At 52.1% G+C, this 12,988-nt stretch overlaps 1 protein-coding gene across 1 annotated transcript; it reads left to right on the top strand.

Moving 5' to 3' along the window:
* Window positions 1-856: 856 nt before the first annotated feature.
* On the top strand, window positions 857-7,698 carry ZGLP1 (zinc finger GATA like protein 1). The gene is made up of 5 exons (XM_030546102.1): window positions 857-970; window positions 3,134-3,246; window positions 4,643-4,736; window positions 5,596-5,727; window positions 7,309-7,698. Exons 1-5 carry the CDS (start codon window positions 903-905, stop codon window positions 7,355-7,357), a joined length of 456 nt encoding a protein of 151 aa, XP_030401962.1. The 5' UTR covers window positions 857-902; the 3' UTR covers window positions 7,358-7,698.
* Window positions 7,699-12,988: the final 5,290 nt, after the last annotated feature.

The raw sequence follows: 12,988 nt of genomic DNA, 5'->3' as shown, positions 1-12,988 counted from the left end.
AGGTGGGATGAGTGGGGAGCTGCCCCGGGGGGGAGGGGGAGGGTGATCAGGTCTCCGGGGGGGAGCTGCCCCGGGGGGAGGGGGAGGGTGATCAGGTCCCCGGGGGGGAGATGCCCCGGGGGAGTGGGAGGGGATCAGGCCCCGGGGGGGGGGTGCGCACGAGGGGGGGTGAGTGGGGAGCTGCCCCGGGGGGGAGGGGGAGGGTGATCAGGTCCCCGGGGGGGGAGATGCCCCGGGGGAGTGGGAGGGGGAGGTGCCCCCGGGGAGGTGAGTGGGGAGCTGCCCCGGACCCCTTGGTGCTCCGCCCGCCTAACGCCCTTGTGCTCTCCTCCCCCAGGCCCGCGGGGCGCCCCCGCCCGGAGTCCCCCCCCAGCATGGCCTGCTGCCTGCAGGTTCCGGACAGCAGCGCCCTGAGCTTCCTGCAGGAGTCCGCCCAGAGGCTGCCCCAGGCGCCGGGGGGCCAGGAGGAGCCGAGCCGTGCGCCCAGGGCGCAGCACCAGCAGCCGCCGGCGGAGCCAGCCGTGCGCCCAGGGCGCAGCGCCCCGCAGCCGCAGCTCGGGGCCAGCCCCCTCGCTTCCCTGGGCACCTGCAGCCCCATGGACACCCTGAGTCTCATCAGCCTGCACTGTTCTCATCTGGTGTCGGGCGCAGCGGCCCCAGCCAGCCTACCCGAGACTAGGGCAGGGGCCCAAACGACGTCCCCCTGCCTCCTCCCCAAAGACTGCAACGGCAGCCCTTCCAGAGAGGCCGGGGCAGCAGGGCAGGAGGGGCGGAGCTGGGAGCCAGGGGCCGGCGGCCCCAGCCAGCCTGAGCCGAGCTGCAGGAGAAAGCCCCGCAAGCAGCCCGCACCCAGCCGGAGCGCTGAGGCCCGAGACCCCTCTTTCCAGGGGGTGACCCTCTGCATGTGCCTGTGTCTTTGCCAAGGCAGCTCCGATGGGTACCAGCTCCTCATCCGCCCCCAGTACAGCAGGTACAGGGCTCCTGTTACAGCGCGGGCACTGGTCACTCTCTGCTAAGGGAGACTGGACTTTTCTGTCTGTCTGAACTACCCCCATAGGCACCCAGAGCTGGCTTGCTAGCTATGCCTATGCACACCCAGTATTTATCCATCCGTCCATCCACTTACCAAACACACCCAGGATTGATCGATCGATTGATCCCCATACACCCCTATCTATCTATCTATCTATCTATCTATCTATCTATCTATCTATCTATCTATCTATCTATCTATCTATCTATCTATCTATCTATCCCCATCCACCCCCTCTATCTATCTATCTATCTATCTATCTATCTATCTATCTATCTATCTATCTATCTATCTATCTATCTATCTATCCCCACACATGCCCATTATTTAGCCATCCAGCCCCTTGCACCCTGCCCACCTACGGAGCTCTCTCCAGTGACCGTGTTGTGGCGTAGCTGTCACTGTGCTATCTGCGTGCTGAAAGCAACAGGAAAGTGTGAATCACACCAAAGAGGGCAGGGTCCCTGCTTTATGATTGTTTATCATGTATGTGTCTGTGCCTTCTCCAGGTGCTAAAGGAACTGCCAGCCCCAGCTCCTGCCATCTCTCCTCCAAGCTTCCCCCCCCCCCCAAGCCTTGGGCTACTGGGGGACTGTACAGAGCTCTGTGTAGGGATCCCCTTTCTGCAGGGGGGTCAGAGATCCTGAGCTGGGATTTGTCCTTGAAGATACAATGTGACAGTGTGTAATCATAACACAAGTTACGTCATTTCCCCATCCCCGGCTCCATTGTCTCTCCACTAGTGCTTTCCGCTCACATAATGATTGGATTTGGGGGGGATGCGGGGGTGGGAAGGGATCGTTTGTTCTCTGGCACTTTAAACTGCAGCCGGTTCAAACAGACTTAGGAGCAGAGGCATTGGCAGACCAGCTCAGCCCCGACACCCATCTAGTCCAGGATCCAGCCTCTGTCAGTGGCCAGCCCCAGCTCTTTCAAAGGCAGGTGTAAGAGCCCTGCAGTAGCAGCTGTGGGATAATCTGCTCCCCACTTGAAGTCTGGTTTAAGCCCTGGAGCCTGGGGTTTACTGTCTCTTCCTGTAATATCTCCTACTACAGCCTGGTCTTCTCCCACTCTCTAACTTGTCCGTCAAAATACATGACAACCCCCAAATGCCTTTTAAAGTTACAGAGCAGAAGAAAAGAGACTTCACTTTGGTTCTGTTTTCAGCCTTTAGCCTGGAGAGATACGTGGAAATGTTGAAAATTCACATTTGGACAGGAATTGGGATGGTGGTGGGAGGTGTTTTTTAGCCACCTAAGTGTTTTAGGAGCACACGTTCCATTGACTTTTGAAAGAGACGTTTGTGCCTAAATCCCTTAAGATATTTTTGAAAAACTCCCCCAGTCCTTAGACAGTGGGGCCTGATTTGCCGTTGCCACGTTCAAGGAAAACAGAAATTGGCAAATTCAAACAGAGTACAGGAAATCCTTTTTAAATGCAGTGTGTAACTAGGCCATGGAACGTATTGCAGCGGGAGGTCACAGAGGCCTAGAGGGATCGGACATGATGTGGATAACAAGGATCTGCACAGTTCTAACCACTAGTGCTAATAACCATTTTGGAAGGGGCATTAAACCTTCTGCCTTAGGTCTTAAATCAATCGCTAACTACTAGGGGTTGGGATGAGACCTACACGGGGGGAAGATCACCACACATCCGCCTGCTGTGGAGTTTCTTGGCCCTTCCTCTGAAGGAGCTGGTGAGTTGGGAAGTCCTAGGGCCTGCATTGTACGGGAGGTCAGTGGTCACAACAATCCCTTCTGGTTTGATAATCTCTGAATCCATTGTGCTGTCCCCTGACTAGTTGGCCCATAGGTCAGATCCACTATGGCAGCTGCTCTGTCCTGCACCTTGAACTCTCATTGACACCAGTGGAAAGAGGCTGTGAAACACGACAGGCTGATCTGGGAGCATTTTGTGCCCACTTTGCTGGGTATCCGTGATTGCCCAGCAAGAAGAGGGATGAAAAATCTGACCCTCGGTAGCTGATTGTTGTTGGTTTGGGAGGAAGATTTTTTTAATGCTGATCCACTGGTTTTTGCTCTTTGTTTTTGTAATGTCACAACCTGGTAAGATTTGTCTCATCTAATCTGTCTGCAGTGCAACATGTGGGAAAAGAAGCCGTAACCCAAATCCAAGTCACGTCTCTTTAACAAGAGAATTTTGCAGAGCCAGCAGTTCTGAGGAGGATCAAGGCTCCCTCTCTGTCCAGAGTATGTTGCTTTTCAGAAACAAAAACTGTTACAATCAAATGGTAACACTCGGAAACAATTGGGGCAGCTATAAATACCTGTATAGGGCCCGATTCTCCTACTGCTGGGAGAAATTCAGTCCTGTGTGGAGACCAGCTTAAGATCTGTACTCCACTTCAATTCCTCTCTAGCCAGAGCCTAGCTGGTGGAAATCAGACAGCGCTCCAAGGAGCAGCCATAGACTCACAGAACCACAGGGTTAGAAGGGACCACAAGGGTCATCTAGTCTCACTCAGGGGCGGCTCTAGGTATTTTGCTGCCCCACGCACGGCAGGCAGGCTGCCTTCGGCGGCTTGCCTGTGGGAGGTCCTCAGTCCCGTGGATTTGGCGGTATGCCTGCGGGAGGTCCGCCAAAGCCGCAGGACCAGCAGACCCTCCGCAGACATGCCGCCAAAGGCAACCTGCCTGCCGCCCTCATGGCGACTGGCAGAGCCCCCCTGTGGCTTGCCGCCCCAGGAACTCGCTTGGCATGCTGGTGCCTGGAGCTGTCCTTGGTTTCACTCCTGCCAAGATGCAGGATTTGTTGAGTCTAAACCACCCAAGACAGGTGGCTCCAGTCTCCTTTTGAAACCTCAGGTGAAGGAGCTTCCACAACCTCCTGAAGCGTCCCTGCCTGGTTTACATCAACTGAGGATCTGGGCTTTTATAACTGAAGTGCTTCCTCTCACACGTACTTACTACCGGGTGTGGCACTTCTGTGAGCAGTTCCCTTAGCTTCAACAGGCAATGCTCATGGTTGTAAGCGTTACAGGTACTTGTATGGCTGGACACTGCTTTGGTCATTGTGTTATTTAATTCTAGGATTAGTTTTGGAGACACAGTTGATAAGAAAAGCTATGACAAAATAAAGCTGCAACCGTACTGGGCCTATTGCGACTTCCTCTTTCTTTTTTTCTGCCACACCACAAACTCAAATCCTATTTATCCATCAGCAAGGAAATAGATCTCAAAGCCCTTTCCTCATTTTCCAATACCTGGGGATTGTGGTTTTAATAAACCCACAGCTGTTGATTTGTCTTCCTGTGACATAAGGAACATCAGAAATTGGGCACCAATTTTTAAGGGTGAGGGTGACTCACCATGGGAAAAAAGCTACCAAGGGAAGTGGTGGGTTCATCTCGTGAGGTCTTTATATGCAGACTGGGGAGGTGTTTTAGCAATACAGGGGTAAATAACCAGGTGAAATGTACTGGCCTGTGGCAGGTAGGAGGTCAGGGTAGATGATCTAATCATAGCAGGGTAGGGCTGGAAGGGATGTCAATAGGTCCCCTGCATTCAGTGCATGATGCTTGAACTCCATGAAACTGTGCTATAAAGCCACCACGCAGCCCACATCTGACGCTTGTCTTTTCCTTAGGTGGTAAGTGTTGTGCTTCCTGCCAGACGAGGAAAACTCCCCTGTGGAGGATTGCTGAGGACGGCACCCTACTCTGCAATGCTTGTGGCATCAGGTACCGGTGATACAGTGCTGCCAGTGTTGCTTTCTGAAACTGTGCACAAAAGGGCCAGGCCAAGGTCTGTGCAAAATTAAATATGTGGGTGAGTGTCTGCAGGATGGAGGCTTTTGGATTCCTGTAGTCAGGCACCTAAACAAACATCTTGTTTCCACGTTCTGAGCACCCAGCAGTTCCCACTGATGCAGCAGTTTTGAAAAATTAAGCCACACGTGGGTTAAAACCGGGTAGGTGCCTGGCATAAGATGACAGTGACGCCATGCCCTTATTTAGGTGCCCAAATCAATATTGCCGGCTCTCGTGGTCTTACTGGGAATCCTGCAATAATTGGCGTTTTTCTGGAAGCTCCAGCTCCCAGAATCATGTGATTACCCAAAACACTGAGCATTAATTTTTGAAAAATGGTTCAGAAAAAAGCTTGAAACTTTGAACAATGGTCACAGAGCTGAAAACACGACCCGTCACCCTAGCTGACCACATGAAGGCTCTGAAGCCAGACAGCAATGACAAAGAAATCAACAGTTCATTATTTTTTTGGTTTGGTGTCTAAGCTAACCCCTTGATTTTTTTGAGGGACACTGCCTCATGGTTTTAGAACCCTTGGTGCTGGCAAGGCCACGAAATATGGATTTAGGAGCTGAACCCAGGCCCAGGTTCTCAAAGGTGACTAACTCCTCTTGATTTCAAGGCACCTAAACACCTTTGAGAATCTGGGCCCCATTTCCAAAAGTCTTGGCCCAAGCCATTTCCCTAAATAAATTCCACCCTAAATATCCCCCTTCTAAGCAAGGAGAACATTTAAAAAGAATGTGTTTGTATTTATCTGAACCAACTGACTCCCCCCGCCCCTCCACAGGTACAAAAAGTACAGGATACGATGTTTCCGCTGCTGGAATATCCCGAAGAAAAGTGGCAAACCTTACTCCCGCTGCTCGAACTGTGGAGACAGACTGCGCATGGCCGCGACCCAGCAGAGAACCGTGAAAAGGTTATTCCCATTTGATTGATTTGTTTAAAAAAGGAGCAGCTTTGGCTGAGTCACAACATCCTTCTTTTAAAATTAACACACACCCACACCCCACAGCTCTTCCAAAGCCTTTGCTCAGGCAGGCTGGGCAGTGGAAGCCACAGACTTGATCCTGTGAAATTGTTCACACTAGCGAAGGGGAGTGGAAGGAGCGAATTGTTTAAATGTATCAGTTCTTGGTTACAGTGAAGTTAGATGGTGCTTAGAGGCTGAAATTTACCCTTCTGCAGGGAGTCAGAACAAAATCTGGGCCCTCTTGTCCCATTTAAGCCAGGAGCCTTGTGCTGCCTCTTCCCCAGGGGTGGCTCTAGACATTTCGCTGCCCCAAGCATGGCGGCATGCCATGGGGGGCGCTCTGCCGGTCGCCGGTCCCGCGGCTTTGGTGGACCTCCTGCAGGTGTGCCTGCGATGGTCTGCTGGTCCTGTGGCTCCACCGAAGCTGTGGGACCAGCGGACCCTCCGCAGGCATGCCGCCGAAGGCTGCCTGCCTGTCGCCCTCCCGGCAGAGCGCCCCCAGTGACTTGCCTCCCCAAGCACGTGCTTGGCATGCTGGGGCCTGGAGCTGCCCCTGCTCTTCCCACATATTCAGTTTCACCTACTGGAGATACTTTCCCCTGGAAAACAGGTATTATTTTGCCACAAGAAGTTATTTTGCAGTAGAAACATTTTCCTCCTCTCTGTACTCTGGGGGTGTGCGCGTTTGTCTCCCTCCCTGGCCCTGCTGGAGGAGAGAAGTCCTGCCCTGGATGCGTGTTGTGAGGCAGGAAGGAACTGCCCTCAAGTAAAACAGCACACACCTGACCTGACACAGCTGGACCTGTCTGCAGCCAGAAGCTGGCTTATGCAGCAGGTATTTAAACATGTTACCAGCCTCCTTTCATTGTCACTGGCTCTTCTCTCTGGTGCATGTGCTTCCTGCTGCAGCGTTCACCTGCATTAGGTTAGCAAAGTGACAGAGCTGAAAAGAGACGGGACATGCTGGGGGCTCAAATTAGCAAGAGGCAAGTGGCTGATTGTAGTTAAGTGCAAGTAGCACTGGTTCCAGAGTGATTTGTTGCCCCCTCTTCCCCCAGCTCCCCACTCTGGCCTGGTCTCAAATATTTTGGAGGTCGGCTGCTCTGAAATGTTTCCATCCGGCACCTCTGTCTCTCTGCACTCTCGGTGCATCTTTACCAAGAGTCAGCTGGGTGCTGGGTGGTCCAGTGGATCCCGCCCTGGCTGGCGAGTCAGGAGCTCTGGCTTCCAGCCGCGGCACTGGCTCTGCACCGACTTCCGGTGAGTTGCCGCTCGAGGCCTCTGTTTCCTGCTCTTTGGGGCTGGGAGTGTCTCTTGCCCTGTGTTTGTCCAGCACCCGGCCCAACAGGGCCCCAGTCTCACTCGGGGTCTTCTCATGCCACTATAATACCCCACTTCAGAGTGATGATGGAGGCCTGCCTCTGATCCAGGCCTTCTCCCCACTGCAGCTCCAGCGGGGGAACGATCATAGTAACTGTAGCTTTAAAGGGCATCATTGAATTAGGCTCCTTTTGTTTTATTTTCTAGAAAATGCGACGACTTCCTTAAATCTCAAGCAAGGGCTCTTTGCTATTAGCCGGACAGCGGGCTCTGGTACCTGCTGGAGTGAGCAGGGGACCAGCGCTGCCCTGCGGGCTGAACGGAGGGATGCGAGAAGCGTTGGCTCAGTCGGACCAGTTGTTGCGTTTCCCCCTTCCTCTCGTGTTGTTGTGTTCTGTAAAATTAACGTTCACTCCTGCCTTTGGTTTGTGCGAAGTGGACGGGAAAATGAACCCAGGTTTTTGCACAGGTGAAGTTGTTACAGAGCCTGAATGAGGGGTGGGAAAATAAGAGTTGGAATCTTAAGCTTGCTCCTGGCTCGCTGGGTGGGTGTGAGTGTGGGTGGCTGCTTGTTCAGACCCCAGGATACACTGGCCTGCAGTGCTATGCCCTGGGTCTAACCTGGCTTGACTGTAGAACAGATCGCTGCAGGGAGGCTCTCTCTAGCAGGCCTTGTTATGGGGCAAGTGCAGACTCCAGAAGAAATTGAGATAATTCTGGATGTTAAAGAAAATAAAATGTTAGCTCCATTCAGATAGTAACTTGCACCTGTGGCAGCAACAATCACTGCTATGGACATGAGCTGAACATGTAGATTCTGGCAATGCTTAAAAAACCTGCTCAAAATGAAATGAAGCATTGTTAAGGGTTTAAGAATGTTGTAGATCAATATTCGTTCATGGCCCCAAAGAAGAGCTTTCCTGTTAGCGTGCTGAGGTCTTTCCAAGGACAGACACCAAGACTTGTAAACTTGCAGGGCTCAGGCTTCAAGGCTTTTATATTTGCTAATTTAAAAAACTAAATAACATCAAGTGAGTTGGGGATAATTAATATGGAACCTCATTTGTTTTGTTGCACTAAACTTAGTAAGGGTTGCACTTTTTGAATAGTGGGATTATCTCCTTCGTTAGCTTGTTATGCATTTCAGAAACTTATTCAATTCTCAATTAGTTTGCTACTTAAAATAGTACTGATGGGGCATTCTTGTACAAAATTATTATCTCGATCTATTTATATGTGTAAATAATATATTTATTTTTGCAGTACAGCACTGTTTACACACACACACACACTTTATGTGCCAAGTTGTGAACTTGGATGAAAATTGCCACATTTTCTCCTTTCTGTACCAATGTTCAAACACTCCAACGTGGTGACAATGTGGGGAAGAGATGTGGTTTAAGATGATCGGGTGCTGTTGGGTTTTTTGGCTTTCATTCAGGAGTGAATGTGATGGTTGCACTTTAGAATAAAACTGACTTCTTGTTGCTGTGTATGACAAGACTCTACTCGTGCGTCCGTTTTGAGTTTCGATGTGACGTGTTGGTTTCTCCCGGGAGATATAAAGCCAGGCCTCCCCCATTCACAACTGGGTCAGTCCTGTCTCAGTGGTTTGCAAGCAGCAAAAGGAGTCTTGAAATCAATGGGTGTTAGATGCCTAAACACCATAGCAGAGCCAGACCTAAGTGACTTGGGGGCTTAGCTGCTTCCAGGAGCTTTACCCATGAGCAATCCCATCTCTGTTCAACACAGCATTTAATCATGTGCTTAAAGTCAAGGTCTTTGCCTTATTGGGGACTAAATAGGAAGCCTAGAGGCGGTGAATTCAGATGTTCCGTGGCTGGATTCAGTATATTGCTGGAGAAACCCATCTCAGGGGCATTATTTTCCTGTCTCTGGCCAGTGACTATGGGCTTGGTTTATTCTGCCGATGAACTTCTCAAAACAGTGAAACCCCTGAGAACAGACTGGTCCCTGCTTTTGCACAGAAAAGCCGCCCTGTGAAAAGAGAGTGGAAAGCTTAGAAGTGTTGACCTCGGAAAGGCGAGGAAGTGAGGTCAGTACATAAAATAAAGACTGGGCAGAGAAAGGAGAGCGGGAGTTCCTGGTCTCATGTCTCATCATGCAAGGGCCAGGGGATGTGCAGTTAAAAGATGGCCGCTTCAAAACTGATGGAAGCAAATGCGTTTTCATACTGTGTGATTAGTCTGTGGAACTCACTGCCACTGAAAGTCAAGGAAGGCAAAAAAATTTAGCAAGATTCAAAGGGGAGTTGGAAATTTAGATGGATAGCAACAGTATCCAGAGTTCTCCTAATGAGGTATACAGATTTTGGGAGGGATTTTAACCCTTGTGCTTCAGGGTTTAAGCCAATCTAACTAGTAGACACCAGGAGCAGATTATCCCACATCTGCTACTGAGGTGGGTGTGGTTCTTATACCTTCCCGTCCAGCACCTGGACTGGGCACTGTAGGAGATGAGATGCTGGTCGAAGGGACCTTGGGTCTGATCCAGCCTGGGGATTCCTGTTTATGCTGTTTTCATTTCAGTGGCTTGGTGGTGCTGTTGCTCCTGCTAACTCTTAAGGCTCCGATTCAGCAAAGCAGTTGGACTTGTGGCTTTCTTTAACAATGGGTTTAACTCCATTGAAGGCAAAATAAAGCCAAACGAATGCTCAGGTGCTGGGCTGAATTGACTGAAAAGCTTCTGACGTGCAGTGCACTGAGGCCTATGCGGGATACAGAGTCCAGGGGTTTCGTGATTTATTATGGGATGATTTATGATGTTGTATAATAAACTGGATGTAACTCCCTGGCGAATGCGTGTCACATGCCCTGCTCTCTGTAAGCCACAGGGGCTAGGGGATCCCTGATTCTTTAGGTCAGGCACTAGTAGCTCATGCTTTTAATCCTGCCAGTCCCAGGTCCAATGCCCGGTGTGTTGGCCTTTCCGTTAACATATCGTAGGGCACAATCGCCAGGGTATGGGAGCACACCCTGTTAGCAGCTAGCTAGTAAATAGTAACACTCCTGCTTGGATTGTGGAGGATCGGAACAACCGTGAGCCTCACAAATCTTTCCCTTGTTCTAATCCGCACAATTCTGTTAGCAAGGATGTGCTTGGCCTTTTGCTTTGGATCCATCCATGTGTGGGCATGGGGGTTTTCCCCATGTTTCTCCTGTGCACAGACATCGCTGGTGCTTCCTGGGAGCTCCACTAGTCTGGGCTTGAGGACCAAAGTTTGCAGAGCTCAGGACCAGGTTGACAAGGGCCCAGCACCTACCATCATTGGTTAAGATCTGGAATAAATTGCTCAGGTAGGTTGTGGAATCTCTGCCACTGGGAATTTTTAAGAGCAGGTAGGACAAACACACCTGTCAGAGATGAGCTAGATAATCCTTAGCCCTGCTAGGAGTGCAGGGGACTGGACTAGATGCTCCCTGAGATCCCTTCCAGTCCTATGATTCTGAGATCGGGGCTGAATTTTCAAGACAATTCAGCTCCTGTTGAGGAACCATAACAAGGGGTCAGGTGTCCAAAAGTGCTCAGCACATGGGATGGGATCTGCCAAAAACCTGACCGCAGATGAACTTGGAAATGAGGCTCCAGGCTCTTCAGAGAATTTGGTCCAATCTGTTTACGTTCTACATTTCCCAGCGAGTCCTCCACCCACCCGCGTGCGCTAGGGGAGGAAGGATAAGGGTGCGCAGGAGACCCAGCTCGATCAAACCCAATCTGGCAAGCCCAGAACTACGCTGGGGTTAGGGGAGAGCTTCCCAGAGGGGCGCAGTCCTGGGCCTTCTCACGAGAAGTGTTGCAAAGTGGAAGGCAGTGAGAGGACTGCAAAGATTGGCTCATTTGAGGATGGTAAGATGAAAGAAACTCTACAACGAAAGTCTAGCACAGAGGTCTTGGGGCCATGGCCCCACACGCTGTTATAGGAGACAAGGTAGAGAAGACTGTGGCCCTATTCACATGTAAGGGTCAGATTCTCAGCTGTGTGAACTGGCCTTGCGCTGTTGACGTTGAAGGAGCGACATTTATTTACCTGGGCCAGAATCCAGCTGTCCCCTCTGCCGAGGCCATGTTAGCGACGCTGACACTTGCCACTGGCAGCTGTCCTGAGCCGAGAGTGGCTGGGAGGTCATCCCCCCCCCCATGCAAAATTGAAACAATTGATTTTTTTTGTTTAAAAAAAACAGAAAATTGGAACTTTTCTGGTTTTCTATTTTTCACTGAAAACCTGGAAATTTTGACAGAAAACATTTTCCTGTGAAGATTTGCGTTTTTGTCAAAAAGCCGTTTGCCCCCCCCCACGTATCAACCCTCCCCCACTCCCATTTTTCGGGAAAATTTTCCACCGTCCCTTCCCACAGCCTGTGCCGTTTCCTGAACAGCTGCTGGAGGGGAGTGGCTGTTTGTCCCAACGGAGGGGGGGGGCAGTGAACCCAAGGTTGGGTCCTTGCTGTTTTCCCGTCCCATGGTTGGGAGCCGTGAGAGATCAGTTCACGACGACCCCGACTCCGCCCCGGGCCTATTCTTTCTGCAGCGGCGATTTTAGCTGCTTAGACCTGAGCCCCAGGTCTATGCCTTTGAGGCCAAGCACAGCCCCGTGCGGGGGGCTGGTCAATGGCTGGGGTCCAGGGGGGTGAGTGGGCGGGAGTGGTGCCTTGGCCTCGTGCTGTCTCTGTGCAGGGCAGGGGTTTGAGGCTGGGAGGCTGTTAACATTTAGGATCCATTAGTGGCAAATGGTCTTGTGCTGCTGACTTTGCTGGAGGGACATCGCCGTACCCCAGCTGAGAATGTGGCCCCGACAGCCAAGGGAGCTGGTTCCAAAAGAGGAGATTACGGCAGCTCAGGCCTTTAAAAAGACTCCGCGTGCCAGAGGATGAACGTGAATGGTCTGGTTAGCAGTGGAGCCGAACTCCCAGTGCTGGGGTTGGGTTGCTGACCTGGGTTTAATTCGCTGCTGTGCCAGGACCTGGGCCAAGGCAGAGGAGGGACTATCTCGCATGGGCCCATCTTTGGTGCTGACACAGAGCTCTGCGCCTTGGTGGGGTCTGCCTGTGCCTGTTTCCCATCTCGACAGCGGGGTTGGCATTTCCCAGGGCGTTGGGAGGTTAAGCACAGTGCAGGCTGGGGAGGGGTAGTGGAGTCAGGACATTCCAGGTTTCTAGCCCAGGCGGTGGGGAACCACTTTGGCCCATGTGCTGGCTTGGGTGCAGGCTACGCTGGGGCGGGCGCTGGCACTTGTTAAAAGGCAATGATGTCTTTATTTGGCTCCCCCCTGAGCAAAACGCAGGAATGTTTCCCGGGCAGTCAGAAGGATCTACATGGCCCCGGAAGCAGGACACTGCGAGCTCCGAGGAGTGTGTGTGTGGGGGGGGGGGATGCTGGGGCTGGGAGAGGGGTTGTAGCGGATGGGCTTGAGCAGCCCCTGGGATGGGTCCAGCCGTGGGGGAGCAGCTGTGACTCTTTGGCCCACTGTCCACTGAGGAGGGGGCAGGAGCCTGTGTCCACCACCAGGATGGGATGGAGGGGTCAGCAGTGCCCCAGGCACCCGGTACTGCAGGTGTGGGGAGCGTAGGGCTCGAGGAACTGACATGGGAGCGGCTGTAGAAAGAACTGGAAAGCTCCTTCCCAGCCTGGGGCTGCCTGTCCCCGGCCAGTCTCAGTGCTCCCCCTCCTATTGGCAGGGAGCTTCCACTCCCTGCTCCCGTGCTTAACCGTCAGCACACGAGGAGGCCGACAGATGCCATGCCTGCCTCTGATGCGGCAAAGCACTATCAGCACCTCTCCTCTCCAGAGTGCTTTGCATAGGAGGGCAATGGCAGTGGCCTCACTTTACAGGTGGGGAAACTGAGGCACAGCAGTGCCAGTGGCAGAG

Source organism: Gopherus evgoodei, unplaced genomic scaffold (assembly GCF_007399415.2).
Source record: "Gopherus evgoodei ecotype Sinaloan lineage unplaced genomic scaffold, rGopEvg1_v1.p scaffold_40_arrow_ctg1, whole genome shotgun sequence".
Taxonomy (NCBI): domain Eukaryota; kingdom Metazoa; phylum Chordata; order Testudines; family Testudinidae; genus Gopherus; species Gopherus evgoodei.
This window is presented reverse-complemented; position numbering and strand designations above follow the sequence as displayed.

Bases quoted from the DNA above. Each gene is read 5' to 3' on its own strand.
- ZGLP1 (XM_030546102.1), top strand. From the start codon at position 903: ATGTGCCTGTGTCTTTGCCAAGGCAGCTCCGATGGGTACCAGCTCCTC. The intron at 3,247-4,642 runs GTATGTTGCTTT...TCTTTTCCTTAG, and splicing joins AGGCTCCCTCTCTGTCCAGA to GTGGTAAGTGTTGTGCTTCC. The intron at 4,737-5,595 runs GTACCGGTGATA...GCCCCTCCACAG, and splicing joins TGCAATGCTTGTGGCATCAG to GTACAAAAAGTACAGGATAC.